Source organism: Rhinolophus hipposideros, assembly GCF_964194185.1.
Source record: "Rhinolophus hipposideros genome assembly, chromosome: X".
Taxonomy (NCBI): domain Eukaryota; kingdom Metazoa; phylum Chordata; class Mammalia; order Chiroptera; family Rhinolophidae; genus Rhinolophus; species Rhinolophus hipposideros.
In genome coordinates this window covers 122,988,296-123,014,092 of record NC_138046.1, presented here as the reverse complement: position 1 = coordinate 123,014,092, position 25,797 = coordinate 122,988,296, and the positions used below count along the sequence as shown (strand labels likewise).

Here is a 25,797-nt window from a genome sequence, read left to right as displayed (position 1 = left end):
TCTCACTAAACCTTGGGGGCGGGGGCATACCTCAGACTGGGTGGCTTATAAACAACAACAATTTATTTCCCCCTTTCTGGAGGCTGGAAGTCTGACAGCAGGGTGCCAGCATGGCTGGGTGAGGGCCGTCTTCCTGGTCCACAGCCAGTGCCCTCTCGCTGTGTCCACCCAGGACGGAAGGGGAGAGAGAACCCTCAGGGTCTCTGTTATAAGGGCGCTGATCCCATTCACGAGGGCTCCACCCTCATGACTTCATCACCTCCCAAAGGCCCACCTCCTAATACAGCATCTTTGGGGGGTAGGGTTTCAACGTATGAACTTCGCAGGGGACATAAACATTCAGACCAAAGCAATGACCATTTGATTCCGATTGATCAGTGGAGAAGAGCAGTTCAGCAAAATATCGTCGGTACTAAGAACTGGAATTTGGAGAGTTTGTGTCTGATAAACAGGGCAGGGGGAGGGGGTTGTCCCTAAGTCCTGTAGTCACAAGGAGAATGGCAGTTCTTTGCAGTAAGCTTTCTTCCCAAACACCAAGAACGGAGGGATTTCTGAAACATCACTATTTTCCAGGACCATGGGCCTTGGGTAAACTGTGACATTATCAGTCCCAAGGAAAGAAAATTCAAAAGTGTGTCATCAAAGGACAAGACAGGACTCTTACATGTGGCACACGGAAGATCTAAGCAACCAGGAAAGCTTGTTCTTAATTCACCGCCAGAAAAATACACAAGTAGGATGAACAGCATCTTGTAACTTCCGAAAGTCAAATAATTGCCTTTTTCTCGTGTCCCGAGAATGACAAATCCTGTGGCTAGAAATCCCACTACCCATTAAGGTGATGATAAAAATGCGAATGTGATGATAAAAATGCGAATGTCACTCCACCATTTAGTGCTTCCTGGAGACAAAAATGTGCAGGACTATCAGATATGTGAGCCCCATGTGTCGTGTGACCTTTCTAGGACAACAGATTTGAGGGAATGACCACAGAGACGAAACCCGCTCCTCGTGTTTTGACCACTGCAGACTGACTGTCTTTTACTCTTGACTTTTGAACATGTATTTTACGGTTCCCCTTTGAAAGGTCGGTGCTTCCGGAGGGACCTCAAGTTGGGAGCTGATCAGAAATTAGCAGGACCTAGAGGGTATTGCGCTAGATGAAGTAAGTCAGACAGAGACAAATACCGTATGATTTCACTTACATGTGGCATCTAGAAAACAAAACAAATGAACAAACAAAACAGAAACAGATTCATGGATACAGAGAACAAAGTGATGGTGGCCAGATGGGAGAGGGGCTGGGGGGAACAGGTGAAAGAGTGGAAGGGTTGAAGAAGTACTAATTTCCAGTTATAAAAATAGTCACAAGGATGTAAAGTACAGCATAGGGAGTAGAGTCAATAATATTGTAATAACTATGTACGGTGTCAGATGGGGATCAGACTAATCAGAGGCGAGCACTTCATAAATTACAGGAATGTCTAACCACTCTGCTGTATACCTGAAATTAATGTCATACAGGATGTCCACTGCAATTGAAAAATACATTTAAGAAGAGCAATTAGCAGGATTCACGTAGGGATGGAGTTGTGGAGACAAAGAAAGGGAAAGCAGCAGAGAGAAGCTTCCTCTTTCTAAATTTGTCCTAGAGGTGGCCCTAAAACTGAGAAGACTCCCACCTTTTGATTTTGTTCATTGTGATGACAAGTAGACAGAGGGGGTTTTTATTGTGATTTGGCTTCTATGCAGGACCTTCCCCTTTTCAAAGCTCAGGAGCTTTGTATCCGCCCTAATCCCTAGGGAAACTTCTCCTCCTCACCATTTGACCCCGTTCTCCGGGTGTTTGTGCAGTTTTCCACCTCAACGGAATCCAAATTGGATATTGTTTTTCTTTAAATGTTTTCTTTCCACATTGTCGTGCTTGATGAAAACACCAAGACATACCCTGCCTTCAACGAAAGAAAAACTTCAGAAACAAAAAATGACACTGACCCAATCATTAGGATTTTGGCGATCTGTAGAGATGAGCATGTGGATTGCCTGTATTGATTAACAAGTATCGGCATGTGTGCAGAAAATCGCACCACTTGGAATCTACTTTGCTCATTGCGAATGTACAAATAAAATTACCACCACCGAAATACAGACGTAGGATCGTCATTTTGCACATCACTTTGCTACCTACGCAGCCTGTTTGAATTATGTGTAATTTGACTTAGCTGCACTTTCAATTGATTACAGAGAAAGCAAACAATCCTATTCTCTTTGTTGTTAAATGTTCTTATGTATCTGAGACATGACTCTATTTTAAATAAGAGTTGGACAAATCAAGAAGCAACTTAGCTTCTCTTTCTAAAGGAAGTTGCACCATGCCCGAGGTCATTGACAGTGAAATCTCTAATCACCTAACAAAAAAAAAAGATAAGTCCGAAAGCTTTCTAACCATCCTGATGTGGCTTAATCAAAGCCAGTTTGATTTTATAGCCTGTGCCAATCGATCCAAGAATAGAATTCACTGAAGGCTACAAAGTGGTGTGAAAAGGTTTAAGCTTCATTTGGACCCACTTACGTTACAATGCCGTTTGATAAAGTACATAAAATGAATTTCCGATATAACACAGAATCTACATGTATTTTTTTTTAACAGAATTGAGGTTGCAAATGCATCCAGCCCCCATCACTCTGGCATGGTGGGGGGTGCACGGGGGGAGGGGGGGGCGGGAAGATAAATGCAATGAATACTGATTTTTAGTAAAGAATGATGAAGAAAAGGGTGGTGAGCAGGTGTTCACAAGCAATCAACATAATCCAGTAACTTATATCCAGTGAATCAAATATCACTTGTGCCAGTTTCATGCACATTTGAAGCAAAGAGATTCAAAAAAGATGGTGGGAGAGATGGTTTGAAGAGCCTATTGCCTAAGAATCACTCACAACGGATTCTTCCAGCTGAAATCTACAAGAGGGGCTCCCTGGGGCCACGGCTACTTAACATTTATGTACATGCATGACATTCTGTGCGTGAAAGCTCACAGAGGTCAGGGGTTGCAAGTATTACTGTAGAGAAAACTCGACCAGACTGTGTTTATGTAAAGGTTTAGTCAGGATTTATTTTTTAATGATAACATTAGATTTCAATGCACATTATATATACAGGGGATGCCGTGTCCTTAGATGAGTAACATTTTATCAAGTTAACTCTCCATTAACCTCAAGCAGATTGTCTACAGTTCAATTCAACACAATTACTGAATATCACAGGGCACCCTGCTACACGCTGCGGATAAAAAGAACAAAATATCATCCCTGTTGTCTGAGGACTCACAGTCTAATGGAAGGAAAAACACATAAGCAAACCATTAAAATGAAATACGGTCAGTGCTCCACATGGACGAATGAGGAAACACTTCTGCTGTTTGGTTTTAGTTTCACAGGAGGCTAAGGAAGGTGCCAGAAGGATGACTAGAGACAGAGTGACACCTGAGCTGGGCATACAGCTTCGTGTGGGTGAAAACAGGTGTAGATGGGGGGGTCCAGGCTGGCAGAGAGGGAGAGTAAGACACAAAGGTATGCAAGTGGAGGCTGTGCCCTGGGAACCAGGGGAAGTCAGGTGCAGGCAAGGCAGATGCATGCAGGAGAGTATCAGAGAGGAACTGGAAAAGCAAGGACGCAGGTGCCTGCCTCTGTGTTCTAAGGCCCAGCACTCCTGTGCAGGACGGATGAGAATGAAGAGATGTCAACAGGACGAAGACCATTTGGGCAGCCCCTCTTTGGAGACAACTAAGGGCTCGGCCAGAGAGCTGCACAGCAATGCCAGGGCGTGACATCGGGCTTATTTGAGAAAGAATCAAGGTTATCTGGTAACCAAATGGAGGTCTGAATTCAGGAAAGAAGGAGTCAAAAGACTCTCTCAGTCCCAGTCTTCCTTTCTACTACTATTTTCTGGATCTCAAAATCACGTAATTTTAAAAATATGCTTATTGGATTTTTTCCCTCCAAAAGTACAAAAGTAAAAATGCTCATTGAAAAAAGATAATCATACCAAAAAAATAAAAACAGCTATCACGTCCCTCTCTCCCCACCAAACTTTTCTCCACACGCTCATATGTGTGCCCCCCACTCTCTGTTAACAGTTTCACCTGCATTCTGACACTTTTTTCCATGCATTTATTATATTCCTTTCAATAAAAGCAGTTTATAAAACATATAGCAAAGTGGGTTTTAAGTTTTATAACCCTGGAAATCTTATTTTAAAAACTTCTGATTCTTCAGTTTTGAAAAATCAATTTTTCGTGTGAGAAATATGGATCAGCATAGTTACAGGGGAGCAGGAAAGAAAACATCGATATTGAAATGAAACCACTGATATTTGTGTTAAGCATTAAAATGCAATTAGTGGCACATTTCCAAGAGATTTCAACTCTGTCAGACACCACAGAAATACACAGAGAGATTTCTAACACCCCACATAACCAAACACCCTAGATCCTTCCACAAGAGTGCAGATAAGCAAATAAGTCTGTTAATCAATGTTGAACAGGTGAATGAAGTTCTGTTTGGTGACTGGTTGACTGAAAACTTTCTAAACTGGATAATTTTAATATATTTAAATGTTCATACCTACTGTCTTCCAAATGTCAATGAAATATTTTCAAGTTAAAATAACTGCCTGGTCTACACGTCTGAAACAAAGCCTGCATAGAATAATAACTGTTCCCCATTGCTTCAAGCAGATGTATTTTATTTTTAGTCCTGTTCTCCCACTTCGCCATTTTCTTGAATAGTGAAGGGAAGGGTGGTCAACCAGTGAACTTCTTGAATAGGCAGGCCATGTTGATTTTGTATTCCTTCCATTCCCCGCACTCATACTCTTAACTATCATTGGCTCTAATGACAAAGTTCAGTAATATTAAAAGCCTTATAATTTTTTGACTAAATTCTTTCAACATAATAAACTAGGAAAAGAACCCTCTAATTTCTTGTATTATGTCTTTTTTGTGGAATAGTTACAAAGGCCAGGAAGGGGTCGATTTAATCATTGATCATCCTAACAAATCACTGAAAATGTGATTTTTAGAACATCACAAGACTTTTGCAAAGGAAAAGAAATACAGAATCTGTTCTTTATGACTCACAGCTTTCTTTTAAACAGAAAGAACAAAATCCTATTGAGTTTCATCTCTTCAAGTTCCCATTCATTCAAGCACATACATCTGGCCGGAAATAACTCAGAAGCAGTGACCTTTCCATCTCTTGGTGCTTTGAGTTATGTCTCTGAAACTCTTTTGAACATCAGTGCTTCTGGGACAGAGATGACCTCCGGAAGGACAGAGCTTTTCAAAGAAGACTAGAGGAGCCGTGCCTCAGAACTGGCAAGCTTCCCACACTACTGTGTCAGCTAGCTATGGCTGTGTAACAAATGTCCCCCCACGTCAGTGTCTTAAAGCAACAACAATATATTACTTTTCATGACTCTAGGGGTTGACTGGGTACTTCTGCTGGTACTGCTCGAGCTCAATTGTGGGGCTGCAGCCATGAGCTGGATGTTCTGAGATGGTCTTACTCAAATGCCTCCAGCCTTAGTGGAGATGCTACAATCACTGGAATGGCTGGCCTCCCACTCCCCTGTCCTCCACATGGTTTTGTCATCCCTGGATTCCTCAGAAAGGGTGGTCTCAGGATTCTGAGGGTGAGAGCTTCAAAGGGGAAGCTTCAAAGTGGGAAGTTTCAAAGCCACTAGAGGTCTTGGCTGGAAGGTTCACAATGTCCCTTTCTACTGGTCAAATGCAAACCACGGGAGGACAAACAGACTCTATCTCTTGAAGGAGTTGCGAGAATCTGAGGCCATTTTTAATCCACTTTAGGAAATTAGAAATCCCTCCGCCCTGTGTCCAGCCCACTCCTATCCAAGCCTCGACAAAAATCGACAGGGGACCAAGAGTCTCCATCACCTCCCAAGACTCCGACATGAGCACCTCAAAATGGGATTTCCTAGAGTACACTTTAAATGTGAAAAGGAAGGAGAAAATACAATACAGTGTGATGCAATGTTAGACACCACAATTGTAAAAAATGAAGGAAAAGTTTAAAAGGCATATTTAGTTGGAGTAGGAATCACAGACGAGCTAATTCTACAGAGCTTTAAATTTACGGAATTATCACGATGTTCAGTGATTCCTTACCTGATATCTACCATTTTTAAATATAAGTGTTTATAAATGCAGGAAATAATCTCTTCAGTGATTCTCTCTGTATCATTAATTCCCAATTAATAAGGGAATTATTAGGCTGCTGGGTTGTGTATTCCTACACTTCTGAGAAGAGTGGACAATGGTTCATCACCGTGTCACCATTGATAAATGGAGTCAACATCACGTACATCAGAATTTACTTGACAATCAGACATGTTAATATGCGTACATTTCACCAGTCTGGATCATAATAATTAATCTATAATATTAAGTGTGACAATTATTACTATTGTCACGAATAGTTTCTTTTTTCAGCAGCAGTAAATTTTACACTTCATTTCAGAAATCGGCAAAACAATTCATCCTTGCTTTTCTGTCAGATATAATAACAAATGACGCATGTAGGATATAATAGAGAGAGAGAGAGAGAGAGAGAGAGAGAGGCAATTGGAGCTGCCTCAACCAAAACTTTCCAAGTGAAGGAGATACAGCCTGCCTTTGGATCACTTAATTTCATAAACGCATAAACAATGCTTGCCTTTATGCCAGGGACTGTTCTAGAGGGTCTATAGATATTAATTCCTTGCGTCACCATAGCAAACTTATAACGCGGGTACTTTCATCATTCACATTTTACAGATGAAGAAATTAAAGCATGGGAAGTCCACACGGGTAACTGGAAGATCTCTGACCCCAAAGCAGAAGATCCTGCCTTGACAATCCCTGCCTCGGGCCTCTGGTCTCTGCTCCCTCTCCACACACCCGCTGACAAATTCCTCGTTCAAAGCACTGCCTCGCTGTGGACCTGGCAGGATACACCATCCGTTGAATTAAAATATCGTGAGAACCAATGTGCTAGAGAGCGTTACGTGTGGCTAGATCAGCACTGGCCTAAATCCCAAGGAAGAAGGGATAGAAAACCCTATAAACAACTGTGAGGCTTTGTTCTGGATGTTCAATTGCCTTATTGTAAAATATTATGTGCCAGAAGGCACGAAGGGTAGGGCTCCAGCTGGAGAGCTGGAGAACACTGGGGGGCAGGATTACAACCTCCAACTCCTCTGTCCTTAAGACTGGATGCCGGCCAAGAGGGACAATGGATTATGTACTCATACAACTGTCCAATTCTTGCTTCTGAATCCCAACCAGCTGGTGACAAGAGGTGGCTCTCTGAGACTCGGTTTCTTCCCATGTGAAATAAGAACAAAGACAGAATGGAGGAGTACAATTCATTTGATGAATTTCATGTATTCTGAAAACAGGCCATGCTTCATAAATGTTTCTTAACGTTCCTCTATAAAACACTGAGAAACACACAGCAATTGAAACTCTGTTCTGGTTTCATTTAAAATTGAGCTGAATCCCAGCTCAATGGTTTGCTAGGGTCTCCTTCTCTGGGCCGATACATTTCTTCTTCAGTATCCCACAATGGCAAAAATCCCTACAGCAAATGGCATTCAGTCTCTCGGGAAGCTGCACCGTGTTGGGGGACTCGGCCACAAGTGGCTGACCTCCCCTAGAAACAAACTCTTCAAAAGACTCATTGTCTTGTGTGAAGAATTCAGCCCACAAGGATCAATTGAAAGGACATCCAGAAAAGTAAAGAGGGTCCTTTTCCGTTCCATGTAGTCGTGAAATTTAGAAGTGCATTTAATTCCGGAATCTGGGGGGGGGGGAGGGGGCGGCGAAAGGGGCTGCCAGTGACCTCCACCCACATCTCAACAGAATGATAAAAGGCACAATTTAGTTAAAAAGGCACAATTTAGTTAGGCATTCAGGTCATTAAATCCCAATGGTCCATTTCAAAGAGCAGAATGTTCCTTAAAAGCTTTACATTGTGATTCGGTGATTTGGGCTTTTGGGTATAAGTGGCATTTCCCCTTCAGCAGAAGTCTGCGAACAGTGAAAGACTTTTCAACAAATATTTGCCAAAAATGAAAAACCTTTCTGTTTGTTTGCTTTTTTGAGCATGATCCCAACCTAGACCATGGCATGGAGGATCTCAGCTGCTTTCAGACAGGTTGGCCTCCCCAGGTAAGCAAGAAAGATGAAAAGGCCTTTATCCAAAACTACAAGTGTTCTTTCCAAGGCAGCAAGTTTTAAGAACAAACGCACTTCCCCAATTCATTGAGGGATGAAAGACCACCCCACAGGTGAGATTCTGAAGCGCACCTCCTAGGACGGAGACATACTTTCAGGACATTGAGATACAGCCTAGACGTTCTGGTCACAATTTCACGTCAGGCCAGCCTGGTCACAGAATGCAGCCCTTTATTTTTTTCAACAACCCAAGTAAGTCTTAACTTTTGTCTCGGACAATATGGAAACGAAATGATCTGAGACACCCTCACGGCAAAGCATGTAAAAATGTCACGTAAAATAGAACCAACATTTTTTCTTTTAATGCTTCATTTTACGTGGGAAACACAAAAAGTAAGGAAATCCCTATGGACCCCAAATGACAAGGGCAGTGCAAACAAAGTCCTGGGTAAAAGCTTGAGAACGCCTGTCACTGTGACCCACCCAAAGCCAGGACAAATGCCTTGCATCCAAGATGGACGCTGGAATGTAGACACCAGTGAAGAGCAGGGGTCCACAGGAGGTGGAACGCAGGGGCTCAAACATTCGCTCTTTGGCACCCACTGGCTCCGGTGTGGAACAAAGGTTTCCGTGAGTATTACCAAGTGAAGGTCTCCCTTTGCAAGGGATTAGAATCCAAATACTAATTACATCCTGTGTGGTCTGGGGACAACCAAGCTAAGATTCTTTTTTTTTTTTTAAGTGACGCCAGGACACTGCAAATGAAATTGTCTTTTCAAGCCTTTGCTGAAAAGTCACCTTCTGAGCAAGGCTTTCCCTGGTGACAGTATTTAATTTTGTACCACATGCATTCCTCACCTCCTTGGCACTCACTGCCTTCTATTATTATGCTATGAAAATTACAGAATTATGGAGTCATTTGTTGGTCTCCACCAACACCGCTGGAATTACCCAGAGGACACAGGCTGGGCTGCGCACCTGGCGTCACAGAAGTTCCCCTTAGTGGTCTCTGCTATGACTGACAGCTGCACTGTTGGATCATCACTGGAAGCATCTGAGTGACATTGTCACATGCCCATCTGGGCGACTGGTTTGGTACTGACACTTTCCTAAAGTCATTGACACTTTTCTGTTTGGTAGAGTTAGGTGTACGGATCTGAGTCTGGCTGTAGCAAAATGAAATACAGAGATCACATGCTTGAGTGAGTAGTTTTGTGTTGTTGTTTTTTTAATGGCGATGGGGGAGCAGGAGGAGTTATAAGAATGAAGACAAGTGTCACAGATAGAGAATGTCCCAGGCCCAGCCCAGGTCTGTGCTAGGAGACAAAGCTACAGGGGAGACCAACATATCTGAAAGAAGATGACAGCACAGCGGACATCAGATAGACAAAAGGTTTTAACTGTTTTTCCAAGAGAGTCAGCTATTGATAGAGAAAGCCTGAGTAGGCAAAACTCCAGCATGCCTGGTGAAATGTTTTTTTCCTCCCCCAATGCAAAAGAAAATGTCAGCTATTCATCAAACAAGGTCATTATCTGTCTTCCAAGAGTGCCTCGGAAAGCAGCTAAAGAAGATGTAATGTCAAAACCCAACAGTCCCTAATAGACTCCAATCCTTCTGCTCAAAACACAGAACCCCATCTCCACGCCCAGGATGAGTGATGGATCTCGGCCTTTCCCGGAATTGTACAAAAACGTTAAGGATTGACAGCCCTTAACACCTGCATGTTTCACTTAATATGTTTTTTCAACTGAAGAAAGATTTATTGAAACAGAGATAAATCCAAAAACTAGTGGAGACACACACAAAAAAAAATGAAAAAAAATATAAGAGGTTATAGAGGATGGAGTGAAAAGTCTAAGATTGAATCAGCATTCTAGAATCAGAAGAGTAAATAGTGCAAAGATATTTAAAGACGAGGGTTCTGAATTCCAGGCTGGTCATTTTACTTCATTTTTAATGGTCTGACATTGACCAGGCATTTTTCTTCAACCACATTTTTCATCTCTTCATGGCAAGGTCTAGTTTCCCCTTTTATTGCTTCATTAATATTCGAGTTGTGGCTTTCCACAGGTGTCTTGAAACTCAATTCTTTCCAAGGATTGTCTTGGGAGATTTGTATGTTGCACACGAGAAAGACATTCCCTGTCAAATTCCATCCAAATTTCATCTCGGAAGTTTTTCCGAGAAAATCAAAGCAAAGATTTCAGATGTCCCTGTCTTGTTACTTTGGTGTTTGGCTTTTTATTTTAAACACTCCATTTATTTCAACTAAGCACATTCACAAAACCTTGCCTTTTTCCCATTGCTTGCCATCTGTTTCCTATCTCTTATCATCACTGAGACACAGTGCCATTACAAAAAAAAAAATCTCTGATTTTAATTGTTAAATCGCTTTCAGGGAAGGCTGTTCCAAGGTAAATGCAAATATGGAATAACTGGGTAAACATCGGAGCTTTTCACATACCATTTTACTCCTTGATGAATCACTATATAAATAAATCCCTTTGGAGATACACTCATCAAATTTAACACCACAAAATGTGGCATGCATTATTTAGCAAAGTACTTCAGCACCTGTAATCAAGAGCCATTGTTTTGAACTCTGACACACGTAATCTGTTTTTCCGTACTGCTTAACATGAAATAGCTCTTTCCCACCCATACTTAGATATACAACATTTCATGTACATTCTGCCTGCAAGAGGTGGACTGAGACTCATCCTCACCAAGCTCCCTGCATACAAATGCCGGGGTTAGAAACACAGTGTTTTTGGGGTTACAGAGGGAGGGTGCCACAGGCGCTAGCTCATTTATGAAATACAGAAAGCTGTCAGAGCACATTACCTCGTGTGGAATGCTCCGCTGGCCAAGTGAGACGGAAACAACTCGAGATTTCTTTTTTTTTTTTTTTCACTCTAGGAAGGAGATCTGTTTTATATGGCAGGCTGAATAAGAGACCCTAGGAATATCCATGCCACGCTCTCCAGATCCTGTAACTGTGCTATGTCCCTGGGTCAAAGGAAGTCTGGGGCTGTGAGGGAGTGAAGGACCTCACGATGGGGAAATGATGAGGGTCACTGAGGTGGACCCAATGTCACCGCAGTATCTTTAGAAGAGGGAGGCAGGAGGGAGATGTGACTACAGATAAATCGTGTCACAGTGTGTAGCCGAAGAGATTCAAGCAGCCATTGCTGACGGGGATGATGGATGAAGGGGCCGCAAGCCAGGAAGACAGACAGCCTCTAGAAGCTGGAAAAAGCAAGTTACATCCAAAAGAAACCCAGCCCCACTGACCTCTGGATTTTAGCTTAGGGCATTAGTCAGGATGCTCCGGAGAAACAGAACCACTGGGGGATTTATGATAAGGAATTGGCTCACAGGATTCCGGAAGCTGACAAGTTCCACAACATACCCTCTGTAAGCTGGAGAACCAGAAGAGCCGGTGGTGTGATTCCATCCAAATGTGAAGGCCGGAGACGAGGTGAGATGTCCCAGTCCGGGAAGAGAAATCTGCCTCACTGAGTCTAGGGATTCAAACGCTACCCTCGTCAGGGACGTCCGCACCATTTAACAAATGTTTGCAATGTTTTCGTCAGTTCTGCTGCTTACTGGTCACGCTGACCTCTCTTCATCAGTGACATGTTCTCTCCCCTCAGGAAAACATTGAACCCATTTGTACACTGCTGTTTTCTTCATGGTGTTATCCCCCAAACCTTGGACTCACATGTCCCTGATTTCACTTCCACTCTTGCCAAGTGTAACAAGAAATTCAATGTTTGTTCATTGCTCTAATTGAAGCTCAGACATTCTAACAACGGCACACAAAAACACACAACAATAATGAACACCACTCAGCAAGACACCGCCACACATCTATATGAACACAGCTGCGAGACACTGATATACCAAGGTTATGAAACCTCATGGAGCTATTTGTGCAGAGCTGCCAATGGAAGCGCACGGTGGCAAGTTCATGAACTTAATTGTCACACCTTGTAAAGCGAGACATGGAGCTAGTAGGAACCTGACTAGGCTAGTTCAACATTTGTAGAGATTTTCCTCATCATCTCTATGTTTTATATCATCTATTAGTAAATTCTGAAACAAGTACTTTCCTAATAAGAATATCGGCATGATACGTGATCATCTATTTGATCTTTGGGTACAAACTAGCATTTGTCTTCTTAAAACAATCTAATTGGAAATTTATTAAGAAATTAAAGGGAAATTAAATTAAAACATAATTACAAGGGCACGATTATATCCGGATATAGAAAAACAGAAGCACAAGGATGTGATAACCAGGCCCATCTATGGGGGCAGCGGTGGGGTGGGTGGGGAACAGTCCGTGAAAATAATGCTTCAGACCAATGGCTTAGCACCTGTATAATATACACGTACTTCCAATTGGAAGAATGAAAGACGAGCGTTTTCCTAATGCCACCTCCAAAGGCCCCCATATTATGACCTCACACACTTCTTAAGTTTGTCACATGGCTTTCCTTTTATTTGACTGATCTCCAGGAAAGCCAGACTTCTCCCTCCTATGTCCCTGATATTATCACTGTTCTGTCCCAGCTGATAAAATCCTATCTGATTCAAAGTCACCCCAAACGTCTCCTCTTCAACGCAACTGCTCTCCCAGTACTTTTAAACGTGTAAGACACTCTTGCCCTTTTAAACCCATTTAGGGCTGTTATCTGTTGTGGGAAATTCGCCTTATATAATGGTTATTGGAGAAGTGATATTCCCCATCAATCTCTGTCTTAAGCTGAGGGATAGAGTCACACACATCTGTATGATATGGAGTACTCACTATACACCAACCATCCTAAGTCTAACAACATGGAAAGCAACGGAGCTCTTTTTCTTAAAATAGCTCTTTAAAATGGAAGGAAGTATAATGGAAAAGCCCCAAATTACACAGTACTTGAACTCGAGTAGTTCGGCTTAGTGGTATATTTTTATGAGTCCCAAAGGCTCTGTTCCACACTCCAAAAGACGAGGTTGGAAAGAATCGCCCCGGCCTCCCAAGCAGACATCAGTAGGCAATTCTGAACTGCTAGTTTTTTTCCTCTCTCTCTCAAAACATAGAAACAGGTTTATAATTGGCATAACAGAGGCCAGCTCTTTTCTCCATTCTGTGTAGACAACACTGGTATGTATATTTTAAATTAGTTATTTCTTTATTTAATCCCTGGGTATACCCGTAATTCTTTGTTAACTCTGATGGAATTTCCGATCTGCTTTTCTCCCCTCGCAACTGCAGGTTACTACAGGGAAAGGAATTCAGAAGTCAAAAAAAGCTCTCTGTCAAGTGTGATGACAAACTAATGCAACCTATCTATATGAAATAATGTAAATGGCAACTCAAGCCCCATGAGTGGTATTATTGCTGTCGATATGATTCCCCCAAACGGTGAAATACCCTTTGTAAACAGATGAAGAAAACAAGGGACGGTCTTACCCTCGAATTCCGTAAGAGTTACAATCTGGAAAAATCCAATGTATGTAAAACATGCTTGATAAACATGTTGGTGCGTCCCAATCAATTAGAAAGCCGTCCGGTGTGAACGAGTGCCTGACACTAAGAAGTGACGCGGGCATCTGACATGGAGACAGAGACGGCAGACATGGGGCTTCTCTGCCACGGCCTGCCGCAGTGCAGCTACATTCTCCTGCAGACACCAGGCACAACGGCCACGGCCTGCACAGACGAGACTTCAGACGGAGCTGCGCATTCTTGGGGACTGAGCTTGTATTCTGCTGTCTTCATGCAGCAGGAGTTTTGTGACCCCACAACAACCCGGTGGAGCTCCAACATGAAGAACCGCCCATCGCAGTTCATAAGCTGCAAACGAACCTTTTCTGTCGGGATGGACACTGGGCAGATGGACAGGAATTCACGTATCTAACTGATACTTTCCTCTTCAGCGTGTTACCAAACTTTAGTTTGTCCCAGGCTTCGGCAAGGAAGCTCTGCGCTAAGCAGGTTACTTCCTACTACTGTACAGAACACTAGCACGTGAGAAGGAAGGGAGGACAGCCAACTGCATGGCGTAAGGTTAGACATCAAAGAGTGATGCATTTGGAGGTATTTGTGAGTCTTTAATGTTGTATCAGAGCAGAGTAACTCTACACAGTTGAATAGGAGGGAAGGAGCATTGAAAAAAGATGTCTGGTGAAATTCAGAATTCAATTAAAAATTCAGTCACTAAGAAAACAGGGGCAAAATTACGGATTGTAACATACGCTTAAGTATTATTACATGAGTGGTAACTGTATATGTTTAACGTGCCTAAAGACTTTATATGATAGAAATCTGGTGAAATTTGGTATGTCAGAGTATTGCAAATTGTGTTATATTTTACATGGTCCCGGAGTAGCTTGTTAACAGAGTTTTAAGGTGTCTCTCTGTGTGATATGTGGAATATATTTTTATGTAAAATGTTCCTTTTATCAGTTTGACAAGTAGACAGAGATACATATTCCACTATTAGATGTCCTTAGAATCCTTAGAATAGCTCTTTTCAACTAGAGAGTCTGGGATCTTTGTCTTGTCATAATTTAACAGAAAAAGTGAACTGGAAGTTTAATTTTGGTCAATGCAGATAATGAAATCAAATCAAATATCCTTATTTCTTACCTCAATAACAAAAAGTTGGGTCTAGTTTGGCTTTATTGAAGGAGCAGGTGTTTTCTGTATATCTGGAAAATTACCCAATGATCCCTGCTCATCATCTGACCTTAACGTTTGAAGGCAGCCCAAACAGTTGACATTCTTCTCAGTTAAGAGGAAATACTAAACATTATTAGCCAAGTTGGCTGAACTGACATTTATAGACGACGTCTATGCAAACTATAACTAAATAATGCGGTTTTTTTCAAGGGCGCCGGGAACATTTCCCAGGACAGACCATATGCTGGGCCATAAAACAAGTTGTAAGCAATTGGAATCATAGAGACTATGTACTCAGACCAGACAGGAACTAAAATAAAAGTCAGTAACAAAATGAAATAAATGTAATATCTCCAGATATGTTCAAACCCAGCACCACATGTCTACATAACCAAAAGGCCACAGCGGAAATGACAACGGAAGTTATAAAATACTTTGACGTGAATATTAATAAATATGAAAATTAGATTTTGTGGGTAGGTCAGATACAGCTACAGCAGTATTTAGAGAGGACAAAAATGCAGGGCCATTGAATGAAGGTACTTCACCATTTTCCCCATCTATGTGTGTGTTCATTATCCTTGAGACTTTTAGGCAAACACTACTGTCTCCTGAGTCCAATTCTGGATGAAAAAGGGGTTCTATGGAAAGTAGCCTCACAGGGGAATCTGATCACCAATTCCTAACGGGACAGGTCACGGAGGGTAGTCCCACCCAGGCATGTAACTTGTTCAGTAAAAGGTTTTAAGCCAGCCCTGCCCACTGTTCTTGTGTATCTAGGTTAACTAACCTCTGAAATAAAGGAAACCACCCTCAACAGAGCACATGGTCCTGTTAACTACCCTGTAACCCAACCCCACCTTGCTGTTTCCCCCCTCCATGTCATCTTCCTATGTTCCCTCCTTAATCACAAATGCATAAGAGAAACTGCTACACAATGGAATATTACTCAGCCATAAGAAAAGATGAAACACTGCCATTTGCAATAACAAGAATGGATCTTGAGATTATCCGAGAGAAAAAGTCAAGAACCATAACACTTGACTCATAGGTGGGATATAAAACTGAAAGCAACAAATGAACAAGACAAACAAATAAAGAAACAAAAACTCATAGACAGAGGCAATAGTTTAGTGGTTACCAGAGGGTAAGGGGGTTGAGGGGAGGGAGATGAGGGTAAGGGGGATCAAATATATGGTGATGGAAGGAGAACTGACTCTGGGTGGTGAACACACAATGGGATTTATAGACGATGTAATTGCACACAGAATTGCACACCTGAAATCTATGTAACTTTATTAACCATTGTCACCCCAATGAACATTAATTTTAAAAAAATGAAGACACTGCCAAACTGCTATTCTCCACAGCATTTGAGAGCTTGCTTCCTGGAGACTGTCGTCAGTTTGGCTCAAATAAAATCCTACAAAAATTCTCTCCAGGCTTGGACGTTTCTCACATCGACACAATTAACATAAAAATGAATATTTTTTCTCCCTTATGTATAATATTATGCCCTTCACTACAGACTTCTAACAGGCAGCTTGTGGCTATGGAATTGCCTAGCTGTGTTTTGCTACTGTTTGCATATTTTAAGATCTTAACTGTCTGTCATTTTTATGTCCTTCAGTTGAATAAAAGCTGGATTTTGTTTTACTTTCCTTCTTCTTCCACTTCATCCATTGCTTAAGGAACAAAATCTGACATCTAATCTGATTAAAATGCCGAACCCTCACATACCCCATCTTCTTCAGATGGGCTTAGAAACTATCTCTTAGAGTAACAAAAGTCACTCGTTCATCGTTGTCTATAGCCCACCCCCACAGCATAGAAAATGAGACTCTCAGGAAGACCAAAATGAAGGGCATTGTTGACTTTCCACCCCACCAGAGCCTCACAGAATGGATGGAATGTATACAATCCTTCTTCGGAAGAGTTATAAATAGGACAATAAGAGCCTTGGCTGGCACACAACATTCCTTACGTTTTTGGTGGCCCCAGTGCTCAAAAAGTTCAGTCAAGGTCTTCAACTCCCACCTAGGCAGCATAACACAAAGGTCGGCATCTCCCATAGCGGGTGACCCTATTCTAACCAGCGTAGAGATCAGGCAGGCAGCTCGAGCACCCATATTCGGAGAAACAATAAATCCCAGACGGTTACTGTTTGATGAGACCTCAGAAACCTGCTAGCTCAGCGAGCTTCACCCTGCACTCTGAGGAGATTCTCAGGGGGTCCTGCAGGAGACGGGTGCAGACACCACCACCACCCCATGCCCAATCATCCAGCTTCAGGCAAGGGTAGCTCTGGTTTCTACTCAGAGCCTTTCAGTAATACTGTGCCTGACAACAAGAATTTTCCACCCTGCTGGACACCGTGGTGGAGACATTCCACTGACTGCCCCAAGGTCATTCTGTTCATGAAACACCGATCCAGGGCAAGCATCCAGATTTCCCAAGACAGCAGGGACCTTCTTCCAGCAATAAAAGATTTAAGAAATGCTTTAAGACTCCCTTCTCCACAATCTCTCTGCCCACCACTCATTTCCTACCACATGGTCGAAATTTGGGGGTGGCGAGGGTTAAGATACAGTCTTAAGGAAACACCTGTGAAAATGCAGCTGTGTTACCAGCAGTGGGTTATGCACTCAGTCCGTGGTTTTCAAACCTGGTCCTTGATGCCCATGAGGCATGACAATGGATGTAATGAGTGGGGAACATACTTCCCCATCTCGTAGACATCCAGAGGAATTCTGCTTCAAGACGTGGAACGCCAAGGCAGGCACTGAGAAATGCGGAAGTGGAGACTTCTACGTCCTCGCTCACAGGTTTCTCTCACATAACACCACAGTGATAAACAGGAGACGTGAAGGACCCAAGCTCTAAATCACTCCCGGCTCCCTTAAACACTTCCCAGCATGCAATGTGTCCGTGGTAGAGTGTGGGTGGGAGTGAGTGTGTGGTGGCTCGTGTATGTCTGTGTGTGTGTTTAAATTCCAACTGTATGGATGTATGCACCTATCCTGCACCACCCTTTTCTCTGACACCCAGATAAATAAATGTGCACCCATTTCTGTGGGAACTGCAGGTCCCTATGAAATCTTTCTTCAGGTTCCAAGCTGGGGCTGAGAATCTCTGGGCTCTCGCCCACCAGCTCTCACTCTGAGCTCCTGCTTCCTTGCTTTCACAGTAAGACCCTTCTGTGACCTACTGTCATCACATGGCCCCTTCCACTGCCCCACCTACCGCTAGGGACACACCCCCGCCCCTCATTTCCTGAAGCAGGACTAACCCAGCCCCCACCCCATGTCGAACAGATTTTGCTAAAGACTTGCATAAAACAGGAGGGTGGTAGCATAGAATAAAAAAAATTACCAAACACTGAGCACCAGGTACTTTGTAAAAGGCCATCCTACATGAACATTCCTCATAAAATCTCTGTGTGTCTAGAGCCTGCCCTTCCTCGATAAAGGGTCTGTCGTGTATCCAACAGATATTTGTTGGAAGCTTACTTATTTACCAAGCATGGGTCTAGGTACTACAGACTCAGCAGTAAAGAAAGCAAACCGTGCCATTAGAAAATTGTGTACAAGTGTGCAGCTTACACACACCAGAATGGCTGAAATTCATTCGAGAGAGAGACAACACCAACTTTTGCCAAAAATGTGTAACAACACTCATATGTGTACGAGTACAGATTGTTGCTCCATTCTGGGGAACTGTTGGGCACTATCAAATAAAGCTGAAAGCATACAGACCTATAACCTAGCAATTCTGTTCCCAGGAATACACCCAACAGACAGGCTGACATATGTTCACCAAGAAACATGTACGGTGCGTTCACAGCAGATTTATTCACTATGACAAATAAAGTAAAAACACCTGAGTGGCCATCAGATCTTGCATGGGTGGATAAACTGCTTTATACTTACACCACATAAAACTATTCAAGGACGAGAATAAGCAACACATCGCGTGCAAAAGCATGAGTGAAACTCAAGCCTGACAGTGAGTGAAAGAAGTCAGGGACCAAAGAGAACAAACTGTATGCTCCATAAAGTGCAAAAAGGAACGCGACTGATTTATAGTTTCTGAAGGCCAGAGGGACTGCAAAGGAGTCAGAGACGCTTGTCTGGGGTCAGTGATTTCTACTTCGTCCTTTCGTTGCTGATTGCGTGGCTGGGTGCCATTCGTGATAATTCACCAGGATGTATGTGCATTTTCTGTGTGCTGAACTGCTACGAAAAGGTTTTGTTTCTAAGTGCACTTAATGAGTTTTCACAGAGTGAACATTTGCGTGGAAGTCACCGGCCAAGACACAGAGCACGGCCACCCCCGCAGAAGCCCCTCACGCTCCCTCCCCAACTCAGTCCCCCAAAAGCAAGGTCTGTTTTGGCTGCTACCCAGGTGGCACAGACCTCAGCTGTGTCCTGCATACCTAGGAAATGCGTTGGCACACTACAGCACTGGCAGGTACGTGTGGAACAAATTTATTACAAGCAAAAGTTGGGGAGTCAAAAGAGAAATTGGGGAGTCACGCCTGATATTTGAAACCCTTGAGCATGACCGAGTCTACTAGAGGATAAACTGAGGGAAAAGGAGGAAGGAAGGAAACACAGTTCTTTGGAGAATGTCTATATTTAGGAACAGGAAAAAGCGATACTTAAGGGTAGATTGAAAAATCAATCCATATTGTCATTTCGTAAACCTAATTTAGCAGTTTCTTGCCACCTTATTGACAGAGATCGCTTCTGTGTGACTAACCAATTATTGATCAATAAAAATATTTTATTCGTGGAATCTTTCTGATGACTTACAAGTATCTTTGCATTCCTACTACAAGGCTTTTGAACTGTATGACGTAGGCTCTGCTTTGTGTATTTTTAATCCATTGAAGACAGAAAGGATTTCATCCTTCTTGGATCCTTAGGATATGAGCTGTCAGCAATTGTGCAAAGATAATCAAACTCATAAAAAATGTATGACATGTGAAATGCCCAACAGCCACAAAACTGATTTTCCTCAAACATTCTGACTCGGGAAATCTGACCCTGACTGTTCACTAAGGAGAATGGAAGAAGCTCCAGGAACAGGGACAGGCTGCCTTGCCCATCCTTCTGCGTCAGAACCAAAGTTGCGTGTCCCACCTGAGCCCGAGGACGGGAACCGCCAGTAGGCAGGCCATAACCTGAGTTCTCGCAGAATGAAAGCGTACACGTGGACCTCTCCTTGCTCCGTTTCTCTGGCTGCATATCTAGTCTCTCAAGGGCCATGAGTGTCCACATGGCAGTGGCAGCTCTTTCTCCTGCGACTGCATTTGCACTCTATTCACATGTCACGTGCAGCAGGGTCACAGTCCTTCCCCTGCACTTCTGTAATGCCCAGAGTTTGCAAGAAGCGAGTAAGATTCGACTACATAACCTCTGGTGTGACTGATGCTATGCTATGTAATTTATGTTGATCTGTCGTCCTTGGCTTCAGGGTAAGGCTCTGACATTTGGCGGGGATCTCAAATGGGTGGCATGGGAGAGAGACGGTGTGTAAATACGCAAACGGTTCTTAGCTATAGAGGGCATTTTTACATTGAGAAACAGGGCAGGAGATGCCTATGTTGGATTTCCATGATGATCGCTGAACGTGGACTGGTTTGGGAAAAGGTCGCCATTACTCATCCGTACGGATGGGTAATTAATTACGTGCCATCCATGGACAGGGCTGACATGACGGAATCATTAAAGAAGCATGGCAGCTTCTCATTTATCAGCAGAGACGGGGCAAGAAGGACTCCCCCATGTGTCAAAGGCCCAGGGACGGCTGGATGCCACACAGTCCCTCTTACCTCCAACCTTTCAAGACAGAAACACAAAGCCAAGACCGCCCCCTAACAGGTCACGTGGCCAGAAATCCACATCTGCTACTCAACAGAGTACCTTCAGGCATGACCTAGGCGGCCACTTCCCATCTTCAGATGACTAGCTTTTCTTTTGTTTTTCTTCAGTACCACAAGTTTATGGAAATTAGAAAAATACCGAAAGGTAGAAAAATAGAGATCATAAACATTCCCACTGTTCGCATTTGGGTGTCGTAGATCTTCACTATGATATTTGTATGTATGAAGATTATATGGGATACTTTACATTGCATCAACTTCATAAATCAACAGGTATAACTTTATGAAAATGTGTTTGTTCATTTTCTTAATTCAAATATAACCCTTAAAGAAAAAATATGGTTAAAATCGGCCCAGAGCTTTCTCTGTGTGTTTCACTGCAGACATTCTGAATGTATCATGTTCAAAGTTCTTGACAGTATCTCATGGGTATACCCATTATCACCCAGTTTAGAGAGGTGATTGTGGGCAGAGATGTAAAATTAAGCTCAGAACATTCCACTTGTGTAAATCTCCCATCCCTAGTTGAAACAATTTTGGTGTCACTGGCTCATGTTATAGCAAGGATGACCATCTCCTACCTTCTCAGAAGGCGCTGTGGGCACAGCAGGTAATTCGAGTCTTCTCGAAGCAGATGGAGGGCAGCTGCTCAACCAGATCTGTAAACCGAATCAAGTTCTGCAGTTTGAATCAATGTTCGTAAACTGGGCTAAGATGTCAAACATTTGTTTAGGAAGAATTCATGGGTGCTATATTTTTCTGGACCCCTGTATATCTCAGAATGCCTCCTCCCAGAATTTACACTTGGGAAAGTCACCTTAGTTTGGTACAAAATTCTTAAATTATAATAGTTTTCTTCTTAGGAATTTGTAGGTGCTGCTCCATTATTTTATGATGCCTAGTTTTTCAGAGGAAAGACTGAGACTCTATGAGTTTATTTCACTTACAAGCAACAAAAACCCAACTCACTTAATATAATCGAAAAAGAAATACTGACTCACATACTGAAAGACTCAAGTGCAGAGAGAGGCACCCAAGGTCACACCATGGCATTGAAACGGTCTTATTTCACACTCTCCCCTCTTCTACCTTCTTTATTATTAGCTTGATTCCCAAGTAAGTTTTCCACAGAGAAATACAGACAGCTGTCAACAACTCCAGACACAAATGATTGTCACACAGACATTTCTTTTTCCTAATATCTTGACTAAAGTACCAGGTAGCAATGTCACTAGACTGGCTGTGGTCATGTGCGCAATTCTGTTCAGATGGTGAGGATCCAAATTGATGACCTTACACTCCATTGTCCATTTTGCACTGGATGACACAGTTTTATTTGATTGGCAACCGCAGGTAGGAAAGTTCCCAAAATAAATGAAGGCCTATGTCACCTAAACAAAGGAAGGAAGGACACTGGGCTAAGAATCCACTGACTTTTTCATGACTTGCAGATAAACTTTTTTTCTCTCGTTAAGCGCATCAAATGTCAACCCATTTTTTAGGAGTGCTTTTTGAAACTGAAGAAAATTTTTAACGCTGTCTTTTTTCCCCCCCAAAGCAATCTTAACTGCCTCCAATGCCCATTTTAATCCAGTGATTGCATTTCTAATTTCCTTGCATGCCTTTCTTATCTTACCCATCGTGTTTCACCCCATTGTTCTTTGCTTTCATCTTACCTTATTTTCCCCTTAAGAGTTCATTTTCTAGTTTATGGCCTGCTGTCATGTTTTGGACACCAGCTAAACAGTTTTCTAAGATTCTTTATATGTCTTGAATTTGCTTAAAATTAAAAGTTCACTCTCCTGAGTTTTCCGAATAACATTGCTTTTACATCTACAGCTTTTCCATATGCTCTATGTAGGTTTTGCTTTGTTTCGTCCTTATTTACTCGTCATAGGTAAAGGAGACATACCCACTTGTGGCTTCTGTCCCCAGATGGGCGACATGGATCACACCCATCTTTATTCTATATTCATCTAGAGGATTGTTCCAATTCCATTCTTTGATGAAGATCGACTGACTGCTACCCGTAGCCCCTGGCTTGAATCACAATGCGTACCAAATGTTCATTTACCGCTTGTGCGCTATCCTGAAATGCGAGATCTTCTTGGCTTTCCTCAAGCAGAGCATCCACACTCTTTGCTGACGGGAACTGTGAGCACGTGCAATCCTCCAGGAGCATTTCGGATGCTGTCATGTGACCACCCGCTCCCATCCAACTCTCCTCTTGCCAAAAGAGTCCTGTGGTCTTGGTTTCCAAACACAAGTGTCGGGGGTTGCAACAGCTACCAAAAAGCCATGTACTTCAGAGGTTCTGCCTTTCTGACCTAAGAGACAGGAAACCGGGAGAAGAAAGATCTTTGTACCTACTTTCATGTGGACCCACAGACCTGTGGTATTGTATCAATAGTTACTTGTGTCAGGTGAAATTCATGAAATGCTTGACAACTTATGGTGATGGTTTTTCACAGGTAATAGGATGAAAAGCAGAGAGGAGTCATTGCTTTGCAGGAATTACAGCTGGAAGTCATTTTCAAGTACAAGTGCTTCCCATTGGTCCATGCGGAAATCCATTCCTCAAGAATGTGGTACGATGGGTATGTTACCCTGAAACTGGTATTTTAATTCTGGAGTTATCCTCAGAAGGCCACTCGTTATGGTTTTTCCTTTTATTCTGAAAGTGCTAGAGCTCTGTTTACACCAGATGATCATTTTTCCGTAAGTTTGAATGTTCCAAAGAAATGGAATTTCAAGAGTACTCATAACGAAGCTTCCGCCAAGTGCCTGATCCACATCGGCTGGGAAATTCTTCTTTGCGTCACACCCTAAAGCTGTCCTCAGGCTGCGTTTTCAATCTGCCTTTTCAGCTTACCCAGTACATGGAACTATCCACTTACAGCTGTTAGAATGGCTGTCTTCAAACAGTAGGAAATAACAAGTGTTGGCGAGGCTGTGGAGAAAAGGGAACCCTCATACAGCGTTGGGGGGAATGTAAATTGGTGCAGCCGCAATGGAACACAGTCTGGAATTTACAAAAAACAAACAAAACAACAACAAAAAAAAACAGAAAATAGGACTACCATGATCCAGGAATCCTACTTCTGGGTACATGTCCAAAACAACTGAACTCAGGATTTCACAGAGCTTCCTACAGTCCCATGTGCACTGCAGCATTATTCACAATAGACAAGATATAAAAACCACCTAAATGTCCACCAACAGATGAATGGGTAAAAGAAATGTGATACATACATACAATGGAATATAATTCAGCTATGCACTCAAAAATTTATTGAGGGTCAATCTCATGTTACATGTTCTTATAACAATAATGTGTAAAAAAAAAAGAGAGAGAGAGAGAGGTAATTTTCTACTGAATCACAAAAAAATATAGTACATATTTGAAAAACTACAACAGATATCCACTAAGTGAAATTATCTCGGGTTTGCAAAGTGTTTAACCGTATATACCTGAACGTGACTTGTTATTCAGGCCATGCTGAGGGATGGATTGATGGAGGTCAGAGTCCTGAGCTGGCCTTCCGGGTCTCCGGTCCCTACCCACTGCTTTCTCCTTCTTCCAGTAGACCGGGTGCCCCACTGACCCCAGCTGGCATGTCAGCTTCTGGCTTTGCTCAGTCCTCTTCTTACCAAAAGTTCCTGACTGTTCTTCCTGATGTTGCTAGTGAGGGCTTCAAGTTTCTATTAACTGTGTCTCCCTGTCTGGCTACGTTCACGCCTCTGTGACCTGCTCCTATCCATCAACACGATTTACTTTCCTCACATTGACTAGTACATGCCCTTCCTCTAGGTGTGCTGGGGATTGTGCAAAAGAAACGCTCTCCGTACATCACTTGGGGCTGCGTGGGATTTCCTGACAGTCTACATACACACATTTCAGCAATGTCTATTTTCCCAAAGCTTGTCCTCTGATCCCTAATTTCTTCCCGCTTGAGGGAGTCGGTAAATGGGGGAGGGTGAAGCACATTTCTTTCTTTGCTGCTAAACATCGTCACAAATTCACTTGTCTCTTTCTCTTTTATAGGAAAGGCTAACTAGAATCACTCATTGTCATCTTAACAGTCATGTGAATGCAACAGTTTTCAAGTAATGAGCAATAAAAATATATCTGAATATTTTTATCTCTAAGTGAGTTTCCCCCTTGAGTTTTGTGAATGGTGAATTCCCAGAGTCGCATGCCAGGCTGCACGTCCCCCTCTTTAGCAATGAAAAAATGGTACATGGGAAGGGATGGGCATACACTGTAAAGGAGTAACGTCCATTGTAAGACTGGACTCAAGGGTTTAAAGTTAATATTAGAGGTTTCAGGGTGGTTTTATATTTAGTACGTAAACCCTAACGCCACAATCTGAGAGCGAGTAACTGCTCATCTTAAACCCTTTTCATAGACTCCATCTGAAGTACAGTTCCACCCAAAATTGCTGTGTTTAAATTGCCTGAACGTTGTCTGTGAATTGTGTTCACTTCACAAGAGCACGTGAGGCGTTTAAAGTATGATGATTTTCTAAAATTACCAATGATGTGCACATTCTTTTCCATCTCGGAGCAATTGCATTTATTACATATTTTCACCCACTTGTCAGGCATGGAGAAAGTGGTTAGCAAGAACTCTCCAAGCCCGATTGTGCTTTTAAAATAAAACGATCAAACCAAAATCTAAATTTATAAACTGAACCACACTGTGTGTGCCCTCAGCGAGACAAGGGAGGCCATTCTTCCTTTAAATCAAAGGACCCCTTTATAATTCGCTAACTTGACTCATCAGCTTGCAGTTCAGCAAACGAGGTTGTAGCAAACATCTCTGCCCAATTTCTGTGGAGAATAGAATATAGTCCGTGAGTCTGACTACAAGGATTAGCCATCCATCACTATTATAGCTGTTCCCCACTCGGACATTTGATCAATAGTATACAGTCTTACCCACTCGTCTTGTTGCAAATCCCCTTACGTTGCTTCTAAATGTACCCACACACAA

General features: G+C 42.6%; 1 protein-coding gene across 4 annotated transcripts in view; it reads right to left on the bottom strand.

The window, feature by feature from the left end:
• Nucleotides 1–25,797, bottom strand: part of ANOS1 (anosmin 1) — a 518,012-nt gene that overhangs the window by 301,975 nt on the left and 190,240 nt on the right. For all 4 annotated transcript variants that reach the window (XM_081042142.1, XM_081042144.1, XM_081042141.1 and 1 more), the window contains one exon: nt 21,383–21,460. In XM_081042142.1, the coding sequence (XP_080898268.1) occupies nt 21,383–21,460 (78 nt within the window). The remainder of the gene's footprint in view (nt 1–21,382; nt 21,461–25,797) is intronic.